At 29.6% G+C, this 23,031-nt stretch overlaps 6 protein-coding genes across 13 annotated transcripts; 2 read left to right on the top strand and 4 right to left on the bottom strand.

The window, feature by feature from the left end:
* The first annotated feature begins 412 nt into the window (after positions 1-412).
* Positions 413-8,647, top strand: LOC126850442 (uncharacterized protein DDB_G0284671-like). 2 transcript variants are annotated; one of them, XM_050593456.1, is made up of 6 exons: positions 413-567; positions 1,512-1,596; positions 1,778-1,900; positions 2,335-2,427; positions 6,314-6,691; positions 7,405-8,647. In XM_050593456.1, exons 2-6 carry the CDS (start codon positions 1,515-1,517, stop codon positions 8,496-8,498), a joined length of 1,770 nt encoding a protein of 589 aa, XP_050449413.1. In that variant the 5' UTR covers positions 413-567; positions 1,512-1,514; the 3' UTR covers positions 8,499-8,647. The 2 variants fall into 2 exon arrangements, with proteins under 2 accessions (XP_050449413.1, XP_050449411.1); XM_050593454.1 differs by lacking the exon at positions 6,314-6,691.
* Positions 8,648-8,857: 210 nt separating this feature from the next.
* Positions 8,858-10,627, top strand: LOC126850447 (uncharacterized). The gene is made up of 3 exons (XM_050593472.1): positions 8,858-9,178; positions 9,629-9,827; positions 10,000-10,627. Exons 1-3 carry the CDS (start codon positions 9,076-9,078, stop codon positions 10,457-10,459), a joined length of 762 nt encoding a protein of 253 aa, XP_050449429.1. The 5' UTR covers positions 8,858-9,075; the 3' UTR covers positions 10,460-10,627.
* Positions 10,628-11,101: 474 nt separating this feature from the next.
* LOC126850443 (m7GpppN-mRNA hydrolase) lies at positions 11,102-13,794 on the bottom strand. Of its 3 annotated transcripts, none has more exons than XM_050593457.1 (6): positions 13,414-13,794; positions 13,145-13,212; positions 12,373-13,020; positions 12,117-12,276; positions 11,768-12,041; positions 11,102-11,573 (listed from the first exon to the last, which is right to left on the bottom strand). In XM_050593457.1, the coding sequence occupies exons 2-6, from the start codon at positions 13,186-13,188 to the stop codon at positions 11,323-11,325; spliced, it is 1,377 nt and encodes a 458-aa protein (XP_050449414.1). In that variant the 5' UTR covers positions 13,189-13,212; positions 13,414-13,794; the 3' UTR covers positions 11,102-11,322. The 3 variants fall into 3 exon arrangements, with proteins under 3 accessions (XP_050449414.1, XP_050449415.1, XP_050449416.1); XM_050593458.1 differs by having other exon boundaries at positions 13,445-13,794; XM_050593459.1 differs by lacking the exon at positions 13,414-13,794 and having other exon boundaries at positions 13,145-13,381.
* A 175-nt stretch (positions 13,795-13,969) lies between these two features.
* LOC126850448 (probable phosphomevalonate kinase) lies at positions 13,970-15,285 on the bottom strand. Its single transcript, XM_050593473.1, has 4 exons — positions 15,075-15,285; positions 14,659-14,864; positions 14,413-14,562; positions 13,970-14,317 (listed from the first exon to the last, which is right to left on the bottom strand). Exons 1-4 carry the CDS (start codon positions 15,218-15,220, stop codon positions 14,193-14,195), a joined length of 627 nt encoding a protein of 208 aa, XP_050449430.1. The 5' UTR covers positions 15,221-15,285; the 3' UTR covers positions 13,970-14,192.
* Positions 15,286-15,430: 145 nt separating this feature from the next.
* On the bottom strand, positions 15,431-16,494 carry LOC126850450 (uncharacterized). 2 transcript variants are annotated; one of them, XM_050593476.1, is made up of 4 exons: positions 16,361-16,494; positions 16,082-16,141; positions 15,839-15,903; positions 15,431-15,616 (listed from the first exon to the last, which is right to left on the bottom strand). In XM_050593476.1, the coding sequence occupies exons 2-4, from the start codon at positions 16,116-16,118 to the stop codon at positions 15,497-15,499; spliced, it is 222 nt and encodes a 73-aa protein (XP_050449433.1). In that variant the 5' UTR covers positions 16,119-16,141; positions 16,361-16,494; the 3' UTR covers positions 15,431-15,496. The 2 variants fall into 2 exon arrangements, with proteins under 2 accessions (XP_050449433.1, XP_050449434.1); XM_050593477.1 differs by having other exon boundaries at positions 16,376-16,432.
* A 151-nt stretch (positions 16,495-16,645) lies between these two features.
* LOC126850714 (calcium-independent phospholipase A2-gamma-like) lies at positions 16,646-22,188 on the bottom strand. Of its 4 annotated transcripts, XM_050593974.1 has the most exons (11): positions 22,069-22,188; positions 21,088-21,299; positions 20,955-20,993; positions 19,508-19,913; positions 19,063-19,429; positions 18,783-18,995; positions 18,622-18,645; positions 18,285-18,493; positions 17,951-18,149; positions 17,668-17,868; positions 16,647-17,547 (listed from the first exon to the last, which is right to left on the bottom strand). In XM_050593974.1, the coding sequence occupies exons 4-11, from the start codon at positions 19,811-19,813 to the stop codon at positions 17,294-17,296; spliced, it is 1,773 nt and encodes a 590-aa protein (XP_050449931.1). In that variant the 5' UTR covers positions 19,814-19,913; positions 20,955-20,993; positions 21,088-21,299; positions 22,069-22,188; the 3' UTR covers positions 16,647-17,293. The 4 variants fall into 4 exon arrangements, with proteins under 4 accessions (XP_050449932.1, XP_050449931.1, XP_050449929.1 ...); XM_050593972.1 differs by having other exon boundaries at positions 20,955-21,299; XM_050593975.1 differs by lacking the exons at positions 20,955-20,993; positions 21,088-21,299; positions 22,069-22,188 and adding an exon at positions 20,270-20,944 and having other exon boundaries at positions 16,646-17,547.
* Between the last annotated feature and the right edge of the window lie 843 nt (positions 22,189-23,031).

Here is a 23,031-nt window from a genome sequence, read left to right as displayed (position 1 = left end):
ATAAATATATAATTAATTGATATTTATTGATATTTATTGATATTTATTATTTATATAATATCTTTTTTATTTATAAATTGAAAATAATTATACAATATTATTATTTTTTTTTAATTATAATCTATATATTATATTTATATAAGAAAAAATTATGAAACTATATTTATATATATATTAGAAGAAATGTGTAGAGTGTGCGGATGAAAAACAACAGTAAATATACTGATGACTAAATATTAATTGGCGTATTTTTTCATAAAATTCCAGTATCAATATCATCAATTTCACATGCACATATACACACTCGTCCAATATTTCTGAACATGCATCACATATACATAGTCTTTTTATCCCTTCCTTCGTCAAATCGTGTGACCTTCTTCTTTGACATCTTCGTCACGCTTATTTCTGAGATTCATCGTTCTCTCTCGCTCCAACTTCCGAATGCGTCAGAAAAGCAGCCGTATTGGTCGAGTCGGAGTCGGTCGAGCCAGATTTTAGTAACGCGTCGACTATTGTGGCGACTACGCAGAATATTAGAGCTCCATAAAGTGCGGAAACAAACAGGTAAGCGATGATTAATATAAGTTGCTTTTATTCTTTTGCACAAAGAAAGTTTTGTGAGATATGTCATCGACACACACACACACACACACATACATTACTGTCATACATATATGTATAGATAAATATTCCATCTTTAAGCCAATTGTGTTAGAAACGCAGTATGTAAAATAAATTCCTTCCGAAGATAACGAATCGACAATTTCTAAATATCAATTATTATTGTGTGTTATTCGTCGCAAAATAATGAAAAAAAAAAAATACAACGAAACGCATAGACATATATATTTTCGTTGCGCAATTTCTTTTAATTTTCCTCGTAAACAACGATTGGATTTTTCGGATAATCGATACGATTCTTCGCATAGTTCAAACGAATTGTCATATTTCTCGCATCGATTTCTAATTTATTTGCAATTTTTCTGGCAATAGCGGGTATATAAAAGATCGCCGCGAGCGTGTTATGGGTCTCCAACCTTCGAATACGATACTGCGTCACGCTTAATCCAAGGATAGCGATGGTACAAGAAATACTGCCAAGTATCAAATGCGATGTTCGCGAAATGTCATGAAATTTCTATAATACAAAAACGTCGCTAAAATTAATTTTATGACATTTACATATAAACTGTGCGCATAAAGAGCCATAATAGAGCAAAATACAATGCCACGTGGGTTCTTAATTTCCAAAATTCGCCCCTGCTCTATGACATACCGCTCCTCTCGCACCTGCCGACTCTTTAAAAAAATTCAATGGAAAACGTTCGACTATATATGTATATGTTTTCGATTCATCGTTGTTTTTTTATGTTGTAATAGAAAACTGAATTGGAAACATCGATAGAAGACGAACTGACAAAAATACATTTGCATTGTTTTTTTTTCTCTGCTGATAAATTATTATTTTTATTATAATAGTAACATTTTTATTTCGATTTTATTTTCAGAAAATGTTTTCACACACTACATTTACCGTCCTTTTCGGGATGTTGCTGATAATTGCCATCATTCCAGATACAGCTTCTTATAACAGTAAGTAATAAATATAAAATGCCACACTTGAATAACAAAATATAATATAAATATAAATTATATAATGTAAATATAAATTATATAATAAAAATTAAATTATATATTTATAATGAAAAATAATAAATCATATTGTAATAAAGTATCGTAAAAATATTTGTATGTTCTTTTTTTTTATTTTTAGAATATGGAAGAACCTGCAAAGATATCGGTTGCCGTAGTGATGAAACGTGCGTGATGGCTGAGGATCCTTGCACTGGCTATTCCGACAAGTGCGGGCGATATCCGACCTGTCAGAGGATAAGTGGTGAGAAATGATGATTAGCTCTGATTAATCTCGACATGTTTGAATATGGTTGAATTGATAACACACGTGCATAATACATGTTAGATGCACATAAGCACGCCCGAGTGTCTTATTTTTTTTTATTAGAAAAAAATAATGATTAAGATGCACTTACAACTATTAAATAAAATATGTGATAATTAAATTTAAATTTTATTTAAAAAAACAATTAAAATCTTTGAATAAATTCAACAGAAATGCATTTTTTCTTAAATTTATATATATATGTATTTAAATTGATAAAAAAAGAGAGAAAAGTTTATTTTTTAAAATAAATAAAAATTAAATATAAATTTATACATTGTTAATATACAACTTTATATTTTCATGTCAGTTTTGAATATTTATAATAATATTGATATATTATTGTAACGTTTTTCAAAAAATATTTGCAGGAGCAAGTTGTACGACTATGGTTTGTGGAGAGAATGAATATTGTAAGACCGAAAGTGGTGCGCCAAAATGTGTGAAAAAGTCTACAGGATTAGGTGAGTTTTTACAATTGTTTTTCTTATTTATAATACTTGGCATATAATACTTGACACATTGCGAGCATGAAGACGTAAAAGCGACGTAAATTGAAATTTGCATGAAACGCATGATAAAAAACTTGTTCGATAAAGGAGGAATAAATTAGTCATCGTGGAATCTCATTTTTCGTATTCATGAAAGAATGATGGGCCTTCATAATTGCAGAATTTATGTATAGCATGTAATCCAAAATTGGAATGAGGAAGGCATGATTTTTCAAAAAAAATATTTTTAATATTAAAAATATTCCATATTTTTATTTATTGTACAATCATATCTTTATTTATTTCTAATCGTTATTTAAGAATATGTTTTTTATTTTAATTTGAACTTTTGCCAAGAATTATTCGGCGCAAGCAGGTCTTTGATAAAAAAATATTTATGATTAATTTACTTATTTAAGTATTTTTATTTTATATAAAAAATATGTATACTATATTTAACTATTAACATTATATAATATATTAACTTTTATTAATTAATTGACATATTTCCAATTACTATATACTTATAGACTACATGCATGGGGATTATATTAACAATATGCGATACAAATGAAATAATTGTTATGTTTTACGCTGATATTTATTATTTATAAAATATTTTTTTTTTTTTTAAACTATTTACTTTGTTGGAGAGATAAAATTTATTAAATATGACAGCTATCTTTATATTGAATCAACAAATATTTTTTCCATAAAAACATTAATTTTATCAAGATTTATTGAATTTTATTAAAATATATTTTTTCAATAATGATTCATTTTTTTAAATTCAATTTATATTATTTGAAAAAAAATTGTAATGAAATACATATATAATAGAATATTACTTTTATCTAAAATAATTTGCAAAAAAGAAGTTATATATAAGAGATAAATCGATATAAAATATATCTTTTTTAAAATTAATTATGTGTTGAATTTATAACATACAAGTTATAATATGACAGAGCTTATGATATAAAATCATGTGATCTAGAGATAGCTTAGCTAATCTTCACGTGTATTATAATGTGAGTTTGCTGTCTGAGTATAAATTAGTGTGTAGTATAAAAAAAGGTATACAGAGCTGTTTTATACACACATAGTTTCTTTATAGAAAGAAAGAACATTTCGTATTTAAATATAAATATATAATTGCTTTGAAAATGAATTTATACTTTATTTAATAAGACATTTTATTTTCTGAATTCTTATTATTTTAAATATTTCTTTTGAATAAAAACATTTTTTGATATCATCCTTGCTCAATCCAAATTTGAGAGCAAAATAATTAAGATAAATAATTGAAGCGTTTAATAAAAAATGAAGCTGTAAACTTTGTCGCGACCTAACTGATCATCTTGCAATGTCTCGTGTATTTGCACTGAATTCGCACAAAAAAATACGCACAACACGAAGCAACCGGGCATCCTTGCAGGCTACGAGTCGGCTGGTGTTTCCTACGTGAATGGTGAACGAGTGAGCGGGGACAACATGAAACCCAATACGAATCCATACGCGAATGCCAACGCTCCTCTGCCAGAACCACCGTATCCTTCTGGTGACAACAGTGATCATCACCGATCCTCTTACGGTAACAACCTAGGATATCCGCCGTATCCTGGCAGTTCTTCCGGGAATGGATATCCACCTCAATCAACCAACCAGGCCGGTCGTCATCAGGATTTGGGGTACCCACCGTACCCGACTCAAAACAGAATGCCTGTACCAGGACAGCCGCCGATGTATCCACAAAATGCCGGATATCCTCCGCAACATAATTATCCGCAACAGTATCCGGGATATCAAAACTACCCCTATCAAAATTATCCAAATCAATATGGATACAATAATCATCCAAATTCAATTAATCGTAAAAGAAATGCTGCATCAGTCGGAATAATCGCCTCTATGATTCTCGTAGGATTCTCTGGGTTATTTCCTCTTCTTGTGATGACGTGGTGATTCAGCAAGTTCTGAAAGTTTGTGTCGTGTTTTATTTGTATTATTATTGTTGCATTATTATCAAAATCCTATTTTCAGAATATAGTCCATGACTGTTTTATAAAGAAAAGTATTGTAGGAAATAAATTTTTGTACAGATATTTTATAATATATATATATATATATATATATATATATATATATATATATATATATATATAATCAATCGCGCGAATCATATTTTGTGAAAAACATAGTTTTATATAATATTCTGTCTTATATATTTATTGTGTCATTATATACATTTGAAACTAATTATAAGTTGGACACACATATATCGATTATAAATAATTTTAAAATATTTTCTGATGAATAATATATTTTATGAGAAAAAAAATTTTACATTAATAATAAATTCTTCTAATTTATTAATAATAATAATATTCACGTATAATAATAACTATTAAATCGAATATAATAATTGAACAATAAAACTCTATGAAAATATAATATATTTTGTGCATAATTATATGCATACATGTTTATGATTTATAAGAAGTACTTTTAAAATAAGATTTTCAATAAGCTACACTCTCTATTTCTTCATTCCATCGTTTAAGCGATTTAAAACGCTTTAACAACAATTTTTATTCAAGATGTAATAGACAGATTTTACAAACGGGTTATCAGCTTCAACTTTGACACGTGTTATCTCATGCGCTATCATAGTACGTAAGTAAGTTATTGCGTCTTATTGTATCGAATCATAACTCGTGTTTTTTTTATTTTTTTTTTATTTAGAAGTAATCGAGTGCATCGTGCAAACATATACACATAGAAATAAGCATATTTATTACATTTTTATTTTGTTATTTATAATTTTTTAACAATTCTGATGAATTACAGGAATACTCTGTTACATTATATAATTATAATATTTTTGTATGCAATTATATCACATATTAATTAAAATAAATTTTAAAAGTAATTTTTCTTCAAGGACTAGAGAGTCGTTAGTTAACAAATTTTTTATGTAAAAAAAATTGTAAATTTATTTGTTTGTTTAAACAGTCATTCTCTTCTATTTTTTCAGATATTATATAATAATTAAAACTATAAAACTAATATATATATTTTAATCTTTTCATAAACAGAAATATATGTCCGAGAGAAGTTCCAAAATTAATTCATTATAAAATCTTATTGTGTATTTTAAAATTATTTTGTACATAAGAGCAAAGTTTTAAAATAAACTTAACATGATATGTATGGATTACTTGTATTTATGGATTATCATAAAAAAATCTTTACTTTGTTTTAATCAATTTTATAAAAAATTAATTTATCATACATAAGATGTAAAAGAAAGAGAGAAAGAGATTAAATGTCTCATAGTAATATAGATTAAATGAGATAAATGTTAATAAAATTGTTTATTTTTAAGATTGAGACTTGTATGGCAATACTCTAATAAAAATAAACAAACATTATAAATATCTCTATTTAGACAATTATCTTGCATGCAAATTTATTTAACATAACAATAATACATATCAATTATTGTAGTGCAAAAGGAATAGACAGCGTTGCTCGTGTGAATTAATACACGTGAAGAAAATTGTATTTATTTGTAATATATTTTATGTATATGTGTATGTATATATTCATTATTAATTAATATTCATTCATAAATTTGTTGAAGTATAGCTTTATTGTTTCTATCTTTTATAAAAATAATATGTAAAAAGCAAATAATTATGATCATTAAGAATAATGTAATAACCATACGACGTTTTATGTATCACGTCTATTATCTTCTTACAAGGAATAGTCAGTTAACAATTAGCAAAGATTTTATAACACAAAAGATCTTGCTTTTTGTATTAGTCCCTTTTCTCATCGTGTGATTCAACAGCATTACCTCCGGGAATAAATCAAGTATCACATCGAACGACACCAAGAATTCCATCGCCACCCCCTAGATCTTCATCATATGGGGGAAGATATAACGGTCACAGGAATACTATAGGTGATAGCTCTATTTCTTCATATCGTACGACACCAAGAGTTCCATCGCCGCCACCTAGATCTTCGTCAAACGGAGGAAGATATAGCGGTTATTCCGGTTCCCGAAACACTGTAGGCGACGGTTCCATCTTCAATCGCCTGTTCGGCGATGATCGTCAACCTCGACCGACCAGTTCTAATAGAATTGTTGTGCCAACAAGAAACAATTATTATGAAACTCATACTCACGTGGATAGTAATGGAAACAGAGTTTGGACATTTTCTGGCTAAAAATCAATTTATATATCTTTTACTTATACAACTAACTGCGAAATATTAATATAAAATGGGTGCCAATTGATATTTGTATCGTTTACATACATGTATAATATGAGACTATATAACTAGTCTTGTTATGTAATAAAAACAAATATAATGTAATATTGATTGCAACTAATTGAAATAAATATTCATTTATAATGATTTTATAAATGAAATTCTTGCATATTTATATGTATAACTGTGAAATTGCATTGACCTGCTCGTAATTATAATTTCTATAAACTATTTGATTTTATCTAAGCGTTGTTAAGTTAAATTTTCAAAGTAAATATTACATCTTAGTTTTTCGTCACGAAGAGTTTTTATAATATTTCAAAATTTCTTTCTCTATGCAAAGTGAGAACCGAAAACCAAAGCTGGGTTTTATATTTTTAGGCGATTGCTTTTTCAATTATTCAAATCTTCGACTCGCAACTAGGTATAACATTGTTATTGCATCTGTTTAACATGTTTTTACGAAATACATTCGCAATGCATGTATAGTATAAATCATGTTTGCATATATATGCATGACGGATATCAAGCTCATTTTAAAGTGATGTTTTTTTACGAAGATATATAATTACACCACTTATTAAATAATTTTTAACATTTAATTTTAAATGTTATATTATTGTAATATTATTATTATATTATTATTATTATTATTGTATACAGAAAGCGACGAAATTGAGACACGAATAGTTCCAAAACGAGACACTGATCATCAAACAGAAGCTGAATCTTCAAGTACTTCTAGAATTTCGGACGGACAATCGTATCCGAAATCTTCTGGATATCCGTCTGGCTCTGGATATCCTAGTAGTAGTGGTTACCCAAGTTCTGGATCTTCCGATTCTACATCGACAAATCAACCCCGATCCGATTATCCCTCCAGTGGATCATCTGGTTATCCATCCAGTGGATCATCTGGTTATCCCTCCAGCGGATCATCCGGTTATCCTTCTAGCACTTCATCCGGTTATCCATCCAGTGGATCATCTGGTTATCCCTCCAGCGGATCATCCGGATATCCCTCCAGCGGATCATCTAGTAATCCCATCAGCAGGACATCTGGTAATCCCACCAGCGGATCATCCGGTTATCCGTCTAGCGGATCGTCCGGTTATCCTTCTAGTGGATCATCCGGTTATCCGTCCAGTGGATCATCAGGTTATCCCTCCAGCGGATCATCCGGTTATCCGTCCAGCGGAACATCTGGTTATCCCTCCAGAGGATCATCAGGTTATCCTTCAAGTGGATTTCCCGATTACCCATCCAGAAGCAGTTCTGGTTATCCAACAAGATCTGGATATCCAAGTAGTAATAGCGGTACTTCGGGATATCCGGATAATTCTGGAAATTCTTATAATGAGCAAACTATTAGACGAACTGGCGCTAATACCTTAAATGCTGCCTATCCAAGCTATCCACAATCGTCAAATTATCCAAGCTATCCACAACCATCATATCCGCAAAGAAATCCATATCCCAGTAATTATCCGCCTCAAAATGCAGGATATCCTTCTTCAGGGTATCCATATAATAATCAACAGCGTCCGCCGTATGCAAATCAAGGTTACCCACAAAATTATCCACAAGCAGGAAATTATCCAGGAGGAAATTATCCAGGAGGATATTATCCAGGTCAAAATTATATGACCACCACCAAACGTCCTGGTATTCAAGATCAACTGACGAATTTGGCGCGAAACGTGGCACAAAGAGTGCTAACACAAACGATAATAGATCGCGTCACTGGAAGACATTAATAAAGATAATAATATTGCAATCTAATTTAAAATCTATATAAGAATATGTTCCGAAATGTATTTTTATAAGTGCTGTATATAGTACTTTTTTGCCATATTAATTACCGGACAGTAGATCGCTATTGTAAAATAAATGTATGTCAAATATATGTATTCTCTTTCTTTTATTTCTGTCAGATATTAACGGAAACGCTTGTATAATGCTCTAGTTTAGAGAAAAAGAACATAAACGAAAGAATATATAAAAACATAGAAAATATAAGAACATAGAAAAAATAAAGATCGTAAGGCAACAACGAAAGGGCGATGATTTTGCGCCGATGATGAGTATCGATATCTCGCACTCGGTGCTTTAAGCTATGCGAACACGTGACCCCGTTAGTGCGCAGGGGCGGCCGATGATGGATGTCGATGTTATGAACGTAGTGTTTCCACGACGAAATTTTCACGTGACAATCCGAAGAAACGCGCGGGAAGTTAACGATACGACGATGTGAGACGACGTTTCTATAAAATCTTGACAAAAGCGCGACAAAAGTCTTTTTCGTGAACACCCGTTATCCTACGCATCGTCGAAATGCCGAGCAAGGAAGAGGAGAACTTTTGCAAGAAAATGGCAAAAGCCACCAGAGGAATACACGCAATCAGCGATGCTCTGGTGAACGCGAAATTGGCATTCGGTAAGAATCGCAGAATACAGCGAAGGGATTCTCGAAATGTTATAAATATTGGGGCTTTAATTTGGAGATCGGTATCAATTGTGCACATTTGATTGCACACTGCTGAGACAAAGATTTTTTCACAAGATGACGAAAGTATTATAAACATGTATTTTATATCTTATTCTAGCTTTTCTACTTCTACATGTTGATTGTAGAACTTTCAGCAATTATTATTTGTTATTTTTAAAATCTTTGACTTGGCAGATATGTGTTGATAGTGTATAAATAATAAAAACCTGATGATTTAACATTAAGTGCTTATATAAATGCTCTCAATATTGTATAGATTTGTTCACACATACATTTGTTATAGCATAGAAATTATTCTTTAGGTTGCATTATAGTCATTACATTATTGCAATGACTATAATTCTAGCTTTGTATTGTAGTTTTATATACTCCAACTAGGATTTCTCGATAATTCTGTATGGGGTGATGGGCTTCTGGTTTTCTATGAGATCTTCCGCTATCTAGAGGGTGCAATGATTAGATTAAGAAACACCAAAATTGGATTGCTTCCACTCAGCGAACTTCAACGTACAGAAGCTTTTGAGCGAGATCTTGATCATTACTTGGGAAAAGGGTGGAGAAAGAATTATAGTCCTAGGTATATATTATGTATAATAGAATACATTTATAATGCTACAATGAAAGTGTTGCCACTTCGTTTTTTTCCACTTATAATACAATAATACAAATATCTTTTACAATAATAACTTGGTAAGTTTCATTGTGATAAAAAAAAAATATTTTCGATTGTAATTTTTCAAATGTTTTAGGGATAGTGTTACCAAATATCTGATGCGTTTGAGAGAAGTGGAAGATACGGATCCTACTCTACTATTGGCTTACATTTATCATCTTTACATGGGTCTCCTTAGTGGCGGTATTATTCTGCGCAAAAAACGACAGCTTATGCAAAAGATCTCGCTTTTTAAATCACCATCATCGAGTGATGGTAACAATGTTACAGACTTTGGACAAAACAGTATATTTCAATTGAAGAGGGACTTACGCGAATCCATGAATAGAATCGCGGAGACATTGGATGAGGATACAAAAAATAAACTTATCGAAGAAAGTAAAATAGTCTTTGAATTGAATAACGAAATTATCAGAAGTGTGCAGACTAGCAGTCATATCTTTGAAAAAGTACTCTATTTTATTGGTCAAATTGTGCTAATCCTCTGTATTCTCATAATAGTCCTCAATATTCTCTTCAAATACATTATACATTAATAGATGTTATTTTGATTAATTAACGTTAATTCGTTAAAAAAAAAAAGGAAAAAGAAAAGAAAGACTAACAATTTCAGCAAGAAAGTGCTGATATTAAAACCAAAATGTACAATATATTATTTATGCTGTAATTGTCTTTCTATAGTTATAAATGAGTTATCACTATTATTTGTATTACATGATTTAAGAATAACCTGTTTCTTAAAATTTATCATATCGAAAATACTGAATTATAAAGATTTAGTTAAAAAGCAACAAAACATAAATTTGAATTCAGCAAGTTATTGAGATTTATTTATATTTGATATAAGATCAAGAAAAATTTGTGCACATTAATCAGTTTCAAAGAAAATTAAATTTTCTGTGAAATTGATGCACTATCATTCTTAATAGGTTGCTAAATTTAAATTTTATTTTAATATTTAAAAGTATAAAATACTTTTAACATCTTATTTACGCGCGATATCCACGAACAAAATCGACATACAATTTCTTTTCTCTGTAATCAGTTTTCATATAATGGCAAATGTAAAGCATGAATTTGCATTAAATTTATCATCACATTACAGGATAGAGAGGCTTAGGTTTGGATAAAATATATATATATATATATATATATATATATATATATATATATATATATACATACATACATTATGTATATAGTAAGAAAAATATATACAAAAGATCAAAAATTTAAATTTAAATTTAAATCGATATTAGAAGAATATTGAATAATAGGAACGATAATTAGAAATAATAACATGTTTTAAACGTGCAATAATTTTTCGTAATCTGCAGAGATAGAAAGTTCCTGCTCTTTAGAGATTAAAAGATACTTTTTAATCCATTCTTCCGAATTCTTATATACATAATGAGTCTAGAGTTTTCAGTATTTCTTGTCTATCAAATTTAAAATTCTTCCAACTCTCTAAATAAAAATCAGCAGCAGGATAATCCATATAATTCTTCGTTAAAAGCGATGAATCCTCGTGTTCCATATTTACAAAAGAAAGCGACGAAATGGTTGTAAAATCTTTTTGTAATTTGCGCGCAGCTTCTCCAAACAGTAACGCCTTAATATTTCCCGCTGGTACGCTTTTCTTGCGACAGTCTGGATGAAAAAAATTTGCATGCAGTACTAATAATTAGATCGGGAATTGTTATTGAAATATACATATATATTAGAAAGTAAATATATTATTTATATGATTTAGATATCGTTAAAATGTATTATTTATAACATATTCTTCTAAGCGCGGAATCTTAAGCTATAGATAAAAGAGAGATTATCTTTAACTAATTTACCTTTCACTTCTTCCCAAGATTGAGCTTTGTAATTGAAAGCATTGTACTTGACTGATTGAATCGCAGGATCGATTAGAAATGAGCACGACTGAGCAGGGCTGTCTATCAAGTGTTTAGCGAGACCCTGCGATTGAGTTTCTTCGTGATCTCCAAATAGATTCCGTTTAAAGGCTGCTTTCGATACAGCGTCTTTCTTATTGTCACTTGTACTACGGCGATTGCGAGCTGGAGAGATGTTCGATTGACGGTTAATCTTAAAATCTGGAACTTCACTCTGTAAATGGAATGAGAATTAATTTAGAGAACATAAAAAGAAAGAAACAAAAACACAAGATATATAAACGCCTACTTGTGGTGGGCAAGTAGAAAAATGATGGAAAGGTATCTGTTGTCGTTTGCTCTTCGAAACCGTCTCGACTTCTCCCAACGATTTATGCCTTTGTCTTCGGACGGTCATAGTAATATTTCTTTCACGTTGCTGTTTCTCTTGAATCCACCGCTTCATCCGTCTGGATGAAAAAGCGATATTAAAATATATATGTAACGCAATTTTTCAATAAATATATGGATTTTATAGACGATTATTAGAGAGCTTAATTACTTACTTGACAAAAGGTACAACCATAAAAAACGCGTTTGGTCCAACGCCAATTTTCACTTTAGGAGTCATATCTTTCTTAGTATTGGGCAAGTCTGCTACGGAAAACCATTCGACATTTTTTATTTCTTTCCGCGTTTTCGGTTGGAACTTCGTGTCCTTTTGCACACCCGAGATAATGTACAATCTCACTACTTGATCATTTATTATAGATTCAATATATTCGTTTTTATCTATCAAATTAGATATATCAAAACCGGTCTCTTCCAGCACTTCTCGAATGGCGCAAAGAGAAGGCTCCTCATCCTCATTTACTTTTCCTTTGGGAAAACTCCAGCTATTCTTTGCCCAGTAGCTCTGCACTAACAGCACCTTGGTCATGTCTTCATTTAGCACAATCGCCCCAAATGTTGGCACATTCTGCTTGTATTCTCTCCATTGGTCGAGTACAGCATCAATGTGTTGCAGATGTGGCTTCAAAAAAGGTATGTGCTGGAATATATGAGTGGCAAATTCCTTCATGTTACATGACCTTAGTTTAGGATTCTCCTCTGTGCAGTAGAAGTCAAGGTAAAACCAATGTGCCAATTCGATTTGAAAGCAAATTCGCACCAAGTCTTTCCTCTCCTCCTCAGGGACATTAATGATAAATCGACTGCAAAGTATAAGTATGATATGTTATAAATTCTTATTATAGTCTGAAAAAATACATGTGATTCAATTGTGTAAATGTTCTCTTCATTAATATTGTTATACTCTAACATTATATAAAAACTAACCTGCTGAGATCGTCAAGGATATCGGATGGAATTGTGTGTTCCATTACTCCAATGGATTAATCTTCAATCTACGTCGATATTTTTAACAAGTTATTGTGCAAGGATGAAAAGAACAAAAAGTGTGACATTATTATACAAGAAATTGATTTCAAATGCAGATATAAAATTGAAAACAAAAAATTAATATATGACAAAAATGTCAAAAATATTAAAATTTTGTAAATGTAACAATATATAATAAATAATAATTAAATGCCTAATATAATTACAATGATTTGTCCTTGACAGCTATACACTCACAATCAGATATGTATCTTGATTAAAATTATTTTAAAATAGATATTGTGTACGATGTGTATACTTCCTCAAAATGTTTTGCACGAAAGATATATATCAAAATGTTATAAATTTCATTTTATCGTAATAAAGAACTATTTAATTAAACCATGTTATCCGCACATGATCCTAACCACAACATTAATCACAGGAGCCATGTTGCTTTCAATTTATACACAAAAAATGAAATGCGTATGTGTTTTTTATATTGTTTTCCACCTATTTGCATTTCGTAAGCGTAATAAAAGCGAAGGATGAGTACAGAATGATATACGTGTTTCACGATTAGTTGAGGAGCGAGAGGTTTCTAAAAAAGCCAAAAGGCCAAAACCAAAGCCAAAACAGTCACACATGTGGCCCATGTACTTATTTTAGTTTATTTTAATTTTAATCCATAAAAATAATAATTTTGATACTGCAATGATGACTTATATATTCATCATATAAATGAGAAATATTTATAAATCTATAAATATTACAATATATCAATAAATATTTACATTTTAAAGGCTTGTATTTATCTGTAAATACAGTAAGATTTATTTCATTTATTTATTTCATATATCAATTGCAAAAATATTTTTTTTTTATAAAATTATTACTAAATTTTGTTAGAAATAATGCTACAAGAACATTTTCTTTGCTTAAAGAAAGAAAGTTATTAAAGTTATGAAACATTATTGTGCGTTTGACAAAATAGAAAAAATTTATGCTAGGTAACTAATTCCAATAATTGTTGCAGTATAGCTTCTGTATTACTATCATCATCGTTCTTCAGCAACAAATCCCAATTATTTACATTGTCCAAATCACATTCGGTTTCTGAATCATCTATACCTATAATTATAAATGGTAGACAGTAATTATTTTCAAGAAGCTTATATAAATCTTTTTGAAATTATTTTTATATTAGAGTTTTTTTTATTTCTTACCTAGTGTAAAGATCCAGCCACGTTTTTGTCTAACTTCCTCAGAGCAAACTATATGTATATTTTTACATAAATCTCCAAAATTTTCCATAAACCATTTAATATCAGTTTTTCTTCTAACATCACTTATTATCCACACTGACTTATCCCATGCTGTGAAGAATATTTATGTAGACACACATTTTTGTATAAAACTTTAAATCTATTTACACATTATATTTTAACTCTTTAATATTGAAGAGTGTGTACCATTATACATATCAATAGCAGCACTACAGAAGTAGCCATAATCTTTCTTTCGCATATCTTCTCCCCATTTAATCATATCAAGTCGATATTTTTCCTTGTATTCTCCATGTCCGAATAATTGATTGATATCAAGATTTAAAGATTTAGCCCAGTGCGTTTTTATAGGCCCTGATAATCGTATAATTACACTCCTTTGCGAACCAATCCTGAAATTGATATAGATTTTATTTAAAATATTATTTCTATTTTTCTACGCAAACAAACAATCGATTTTGTAATTAAAAACTAGAAAATACTATGATTTGATTTTGTCATTACTTTCTTAAAATACTTTGTCTTAACATTTTATGTTATATTTTTATGTGGAGTACGTGTGTTTACATTATCTATTAAAAAATATTGTAGATAGACAATACCTTTTATGCAAATTATCGGTGATATAGTCCTTTCCAGACTTTCTCTTGCCGCTAAACAATAGAATGCTCTTCGGTTTCGTAGAATTGTTTATCTCGAATTTCGTGGAAAAATCGCAAGTCTGTAGTTTAACCTGTTCTGCGGCCATATTGATATTATATAACTGTATAATTTTATAGTTCCTAAGCCATCGAATATACAAAACGATGAATAATGTATAAGACCCGCGATACTTCAACTCATTCTTTTATTTTATACCTATAAAACTTTTGAATAATCTCATATATTTTTTTCTAAACTGTATTATATAAAAATATAAAACTCAGGAAGTTATAAAGATATAGGATAAGATTCTGGATTTCTTTTTTATGAGAGTAAGTTTTGAAAATTTATTTTAATAAAATCATCAATTTACATAATGTATTTATGTAGTTTTCTTAGCTTCACGAAGAGCTTTCCGCTGCTCTGCCCTCTTTATCTGAGCCTTCGGTTTGAGATTATGCTTCTTGGCAAAACGCTGATTCCTTAAGAATTTTAAATCCATCTGAAAAATGTGCGTAAGAGATATATAATTTTAAAAGCAAAAATGTACATATCATATAACAAGATTTCAAATTACATTAATTATCAACATGTACCATTTATATTTTTTACTAAGTTTGTTTTATATATTTTAAATAATTTTGATTTGATTAAATATTATATAAAATAGAAAACATTTAAGTATATATAATACCATAATAAAACATTTCAATGTAAAACTTACACCAAGTGTGGATTCGTGTCTGTACCTCTTAGGCTTTTTGATGCCATTACGATGAGCTTTACGATCTATAAAATAAAATGCAAAAATTAATAATTAATGAAAACTTGTTCAATTTAAGAGATATATATTTCGTTGTGTTTAATGTCACTTCCAGAATGTTAAAAAATTATACACATCTTGGTTAGGATATTTCAATATTTAGAAATATAATTTTTATAATTAACTATAAAATTGTATACTTACTTTGATTGTGATTTGTGTGATTCTTTGACTTGGCCATTTCCTGGATTTATTTACTTCTATCTGTAAGAATAATTGATTATTTAAAAAAAGACTATAAATCAATTGTTAAGGTTAAGTAAATCGTGAAAGAAACTATCATCTCTCTGTGACTTTTATATATATGCTAATTATGAGAGAATATAAAGAATTAAATATTATATCGATAGAAAAGTCGCGATTCTTTGAACATGTCTTTATTTGAGCAGATTAAATGAATATTTCGATAAAAAATTGCAAAACCTCGAGAAACCGTACACAAGCTTTCAGAAACGGAAGCAGGAAAGAAATATCAAACACGTGTTGTGACATCAGCGCCACTGATATTTTTCTCAATCTCTCTTTTACAACTTGAATAAAATTACATGCTAACAAATAATATAATATAAATAGATAATAATTAGAAAAAGAATATTACACTAAATTTTTTATATTTATAAAAAGAAACATGAAAAAACATGCTTATCTATATAAGATATATAATAAAATTATGTATATGTATAATAAAAATTTTTTGGATGTTTTCTTTAAAATAAGCAATCCAAGTTTTTTTTATTTTTTTATACACACATTTTCTACACACATTTCATGTTATTTTTATTATAGATTTTTTGCTAATACACATTTACAATATTTACAATGAAGAAGAATGCATATGAAACATTCAATATTAGCTGTACTGCCTTTTAGTACATTAATTGATATTTTCAATGAAAATACAATTATTTGGGTTTAATAATGTTAAGAACTTTTACTACAAAACATATAATAACTCCAAAATGTAAAATTATACTGATTGATCTTAATTGTATTCAAGCATCACAAAGTGATATCACAGTCAAATATCTATACTATATAATGATTTTATATAAAGATTCAAGATAAATATTTCATTTATAGAATAGTTTCTTACTACTAATTATTTTAAAATCTTGTAACACAAAAATCTTATAACAGAAGTTACAAAAAAGATTCTATTAAGCAAAAAATGTTCTGCCAAATACTTTTGAAATACATGCTTATTATGCTATTATACCATTCAAAGTAAGAAGCATTATTTAAAAAATGTCAAACTGGTATACAAGAAATAAAAAATTTGTACTATAAATATCCATGTGATTTTTGTAGATTGCATTATGGAATGAATGCACATCAATATGTGAAATAAATTTCTCTTCATAGATCCAATAATTGTCTCTGCAATGTAATATAATCAGCAATTTTCTGTTGGATTCGCCGCTTTTCCAGTAAAGCAGTAGCAGCTTTTTGAAATTTCTCTTCATTTCGACGTATATACATTCTTGCATCTTGTTCCATTAGACTGATCTTTTCAGGTCGAATTTCCACCATTGATAACATTTCCGTTAAATAAGGATTAAATCTAAAGTAAATGTGATCAGGTAGCAGATCATTCAGCATTGTATGCACAGCTGAAAATCGATATTAGGATTAAGTTTAATTGCATACTTTTTCTTTTCAATTTGTTTCAAAACAATTTGTATGCAAATTGTATATACAATCGCTTATATATCTCTTTTTATTAACATTACCTTCTGTATCAGTGGCGCTATCCAAAATTTTATAAAATTTTTCCTTCCAGCTTGAGATCGCAACTTCCATAGATTTGTTTTCATAGACGTGATGTGGGATTCGACCAGTGCCAAATGATACAACGCATTGAATTGGATTATTTGGCCACAGCTGTTTGGCTTCGTGAATCGCTACAGCGCAGGGATTATTTACTAGAATACCTATAAATAATGTTAAAATCATTTTCGATAATGTTTCAAAAAATTTTATTGCAATTTTACATTGAAGTATTGTGCAACGTACCGCCATCCTGATGAAGATATTCGCCGTATTTAAATTCCTCAAAATAACTCGGTGCAGCAGCTGACGCTCTCACGGCTTCCCATAATTTATATTTATGAGATCCCGTGTACTGACTTTCCATTCCATGCGGTAAAGTATAATTTCTAAATACATAAGCCATAACATTTCCGTGATTTACTACCGCAGATATTGCTGAAAACTAAAAATTCAGAATAATTTTTTTTAACTGAACGACTTTTTACATTTAAATTATCCGCTTATATGTGTTGTGGTTCATGTATTTCATTCTGAGAATTTCATTTTTTTGTTCAATGATATATTAGAAACTGCGCACCTTTGGTGCATTTGGATCACGCGTAGTTTTGATAAGAACTTTATCACCTAAATGCTCCTCCAATAATTGTTCCCATAGCGCAGTATCGTAATAGGCGTGACTCCAAACTAGACTGCTTGTGCCTTTTATGGCACTCTGTGTAAACACTCTGGTGCTCAATTCTTTATATAATATCGAAACTTCGTCCAATGTTTTTCTCTTGTGTCCTCCTACAATGAGAAGTAAAAAAGATGAACTCGCAATAAATAGAAATTTCCCGAGACCTTCTATCATTTTATAGGTGAAATAAATCGCGGACAGTACATGCTGTAAAACTGTAAACCAATCAAAAGTTTACCTTCTAAAGCATCCTTTGGTAATACTGCATATATACAGATAACATGTATGTTAGTTTAGATATTCAAATGTATTAAGAGTTAGTAGTTGATATACATTATTTTAAAGATAATTAATAATGCTTAAGAATTTAGTCAAACATGAAAATTTCTAAGTAATTACCTAATACAGCAGCAAGAATGGCGCCTGTACTGACACCACATATGTAATCAAACATTTCATGCGTCTTTTTTCCTGTAAGTTCTTCCAATTTCTTCAACATCTCTACAACCAATACCCCGCGAATACCACCGCCGTCAATCGATAAGATTCTGATGCCTCGACCGGGTAGAGGATCGATATAACCCAGTACAGCTAGCGCTTCTCTGATAGATGCTGCAAAAATAATTTTGAAATCATGAATAATCATCAATGATAAAAATACAAAACTTTATTCACATACCATTAATTTGTTCATCCTTTGTCTTCTGACGAATTCGCAGTAAAATCTTAATCGCTCCCTCCTTGATCGCGTAATGTCTCGCCTCCGGATATTGATCGATATGCAATAATAAATCCTCGATTCTCCGCCACTTTGAAGCATTCGACTCGGCTGATACGATACTGTTCAAGACGTGACGTGTACGAGATACAATACTATGCTTTGAAACACTGCTATGAACATTCACTTTCCACTTTGGTATAATTACTTTGGTAGTTTGTGTATTTTTGGAAGATAACTTCAAAAACAATGTAGAGAGAATTTGTGGCATTGTGAAACTTTCTTTTGATTCTATTTTATTATCATGCATATTTTGTTCGCAAATTTGCTAAACAAAAAAATTAATTTTTTATATAAGGTATATAAAAATATCTTTTATTTGATTTAGTTTATAATATATAATTACTTGTATTTTTTGTTGCGTAGATGTAGAATTATCTATAAGTGATTCTGTTTGATTGGACATGAATGTTAGTTTTACATTCTCTGAATCATTGCTCTCTTTATGCTTTGTACTTGAGTTCTTGTTTGTATCAGTAATTTTAATAGAATCTGATGATAATTTTCGTATTGTTTCGAGCTGTGAATAAGTTAATTTTTGCAGGATATCCAACCAATCCTTGGAGACATTAATTTGGTTTTTATCGCAGTTGGTCTTATTCAGATAATCCTTTAATTGTGACAAAAGCTTCCACTGATTTTGCATCGACATTTTGACTGTTTTTATATCGTTTATGGAGCGTAAAAGTTTATTCGTGATACTTGTTACATTTCCACTGGCATCTTTCCCAGTTGCACTATCCGTAAATTGTCTGTAATAAATAAAAAACTTTCACTTTATATACTTTCACATTTTTTACATAAAAACAATTACGTTTGTATTGATCTTAACTTTACGTTTTTGATATATAATTTTATATTTACAGAATATAAACAATTAAATTCTCTTATTTATACAAAATAGTAATATAAAATAAGAGCAAAAACATTAATATTTATTACAAATAATGCAACTAATATAATATCGAGTATTTAACATCGTATCTGAAATAACTCGAGAATAATAAATATAGATTTCTATATATAATCCTTCTAATAATTCTAGAGATAAAATCGAAAGTAAACTTCTATTCGAGAACATTCAAGATAATGCACATATTCGTTATACCTGGCATTTTCATTTTCTTATTGTAATCATTACATATGCATTTCCATTATAACGAGACGTATATTAGGACTATATTCCGAATATTATAACAAAGAGGAAGAAAATATGAATTACATATGCATCACCGATTAGTACGATGCCATATTTTCTATACTTGCCAACTTAACCTAATCTGTCAATGTCAGCTGATCGATGAAGTGTCGAATACGATGTCGCTTCTTTTCATTGAGAAACCTAACTGAATCTGACAATCAGTCTGACGTTTAATCGCATGTATATTATATATCTGTATTTATAAGATTGTGCAGCAGATTACTACTAATTCAATTATTTTATCAATATTTTGATAAGATCGATATCATGATGATATAAACAATTCTCGTAGTAATAGTATTTAAGTCGATAATAATATCATCTCTGCAGAAGTTGCATTGACAAAATGATGCAATTGTAGTTGGCTTTACGCGATGACACACGCGCAATAAATAATTTAGTCTTTATAGCACGTGCGACTTAAGATGACTTAAATTGTTCTCGGAACAGTGGCAAGTCTAATTAAAAATTCATTGTTTATTCATTGACAAATTTATTTAATTGAAAATTCGATATGATATATGTAGCCTCATTTCTATAATAAATAATTTTTTATCTATGCTATTAATTTATATTCTTTAATTTCACTCACCTAGTTAACAAAATACACTTTCGGCGATGCGTCGTATATCTGCTAAAAGACATTTTATCACAGAAAATATCTCTTGTACAATTTTTAATATCTTTCAGAAATATCCAAATTACGTGTCGCGTAAGATACGAACCAATTCTCTTTCAAATTATCGAAATTAAAGTTCGATTTGTCGAATCGACTTGACTGTAATCGATGAAACACTGATAAAAGTTTCAGGAAGAACCGACCTTCTCGAACTATCGTTGATAGGTTGATACTAAGCGTGAGCTCCGAAACGTCTCGATTCTTATATATACAAAAGTAACATGATGCGTCATCGTCTCGACGTAGCTGGCTTGCTTCCTGCAAAATAAGATCGTACGACACTGGTGAGCCAACCGGGACACAGAGTTGAAATTTTACAAAAAAAGAGGGAGGGATAGAAAAAGCGATGCCAATAAATGTCTTCTAATTCATTGAATTAGAAGAAGGTTAATCATTCGTAACATGTTTATTTATGCCGTTTGTTTTTAACGCAAAATGTAAACATGTAAATATTAAGACACGTGCGTTTGATGTCACGTGTATTGCGAATTGCAAACATCATTTCAATAATATATACAAACATAATTTTATTATTATTTTATTATTACGTACCACAAAGATATATCACTTGTTAATAGAGAAATACTCCTTAGCAGTAGATTAGCATCATAGATTTTTTTTTTATAGCTTAGAAAATGTTTTATTGCCTGTAATATTTAATTTAAATGTAAAAAATAAAATATATATGTATATATTAAACTTATATATATTAAACTTAATATATATTAAACACATATATATTAAACTTATTTTTTTTTACATTTATAAAAAAGATCGTCTTTGACCCACAAAAAGTTTTTTTAGCTTATGATTAGAAAATATGCTGTTTAAGAAATAGTAATTATTGCCATAATAATTATTATATACTTTAATAACCGCCAAAACACACTTGTAAAGAGGATTATGTGTACTGAGATATAACAAAACTGTGTGTTGCGTACTTTTAAAACAACAAGCATTAGCTATATATAATATTTTTCATGAAATAACTGATCGCAATTATAAATACTACGATTGTTTACCACACCTTATTTTGTTCGATAAAATCACCTCTATATTCGTCGTAGAAATCAAATATTTACAAATTATTTTGCAAGCGAGCGGTCTCAAAAGATCGTGACGTATTCGCATCAGACGTTCGCATAAGAATGACATATGTCACGCGATTCACTATAAACATAGCCATATATATAAATCGAGCAAGCTCGTAACAAATAATGCCCCCGATTGGTTGCCTCTGTGCGACCTTGTCGTTCATTGGCCGGTCACGGAGGCACGCTACTCACACGAGTCTGCGTATTTTGAATGAGCTGTCAATATTTGTATATGCATATATAATAATAAATAAACATTTATATACGCATAGATACATTTTCATTTATTATGTGTCATAATAATATGTATATTTTAATATCACATATATTAATATCAAATGATTATGGCTATCAAAAAATTTCGAGACTTGAAAAATTCTTTAATTAAAAAGATGAGATAAATACACTATCCTGAGAAACGTTATCATTTTCTTTTTAATTTTGATGCATGAATCCTTTACAGTCAAAGGTAAGTGCGCAGTCTATAATTATATGTATATTTATATGTCTATGGTTAAAACACATATAGTCACTTTTACTAAACTACGACATAAAAAGAATAGTAAGACTATTGCGTTATAAAATTATATGTAACACTTTATCTAAGATATAAGAAAAATATACAATATAATTTTATATTCTATATAATTATATGCAACTTTAATTTTTTTCGATATCGGAAAGAGATGAAAGTCATTTATACGTCCTTAAATCAATCCGGTTACTACTTTTTTTATCTGGTCATTGCTGTAGGGATCATCGCTTTATATCCTAAACATCCCTCAGGGATTTCACTTGGCACGCTATAATGCACTTCATTCTGTTGAAAGGTTCACCCAGACTCGCGCTCTATCTCGAATCGATGCACTTTCGACGCAAGTTTGTGTCTCTGATTT

The sequence above is a fragment of the Cataglyphis hispanica genome, chromosome 6 (assembly GCF_021464435.1).
Source record: "Cataglyphis hispanica isolate Lineage 1 chromosome 6, ULB_Chis1_1.0, whole genome shotgun sequence".
NCBI lineage: Eukaryota > Metazoa > Arthropoda > Insecta > Hymenoptera > Formicidae > Cataglyphis > Cataglyphis hispanica.
This window is presented reverse-complemented; position numbering and strand designations above follow the sequence as displayed.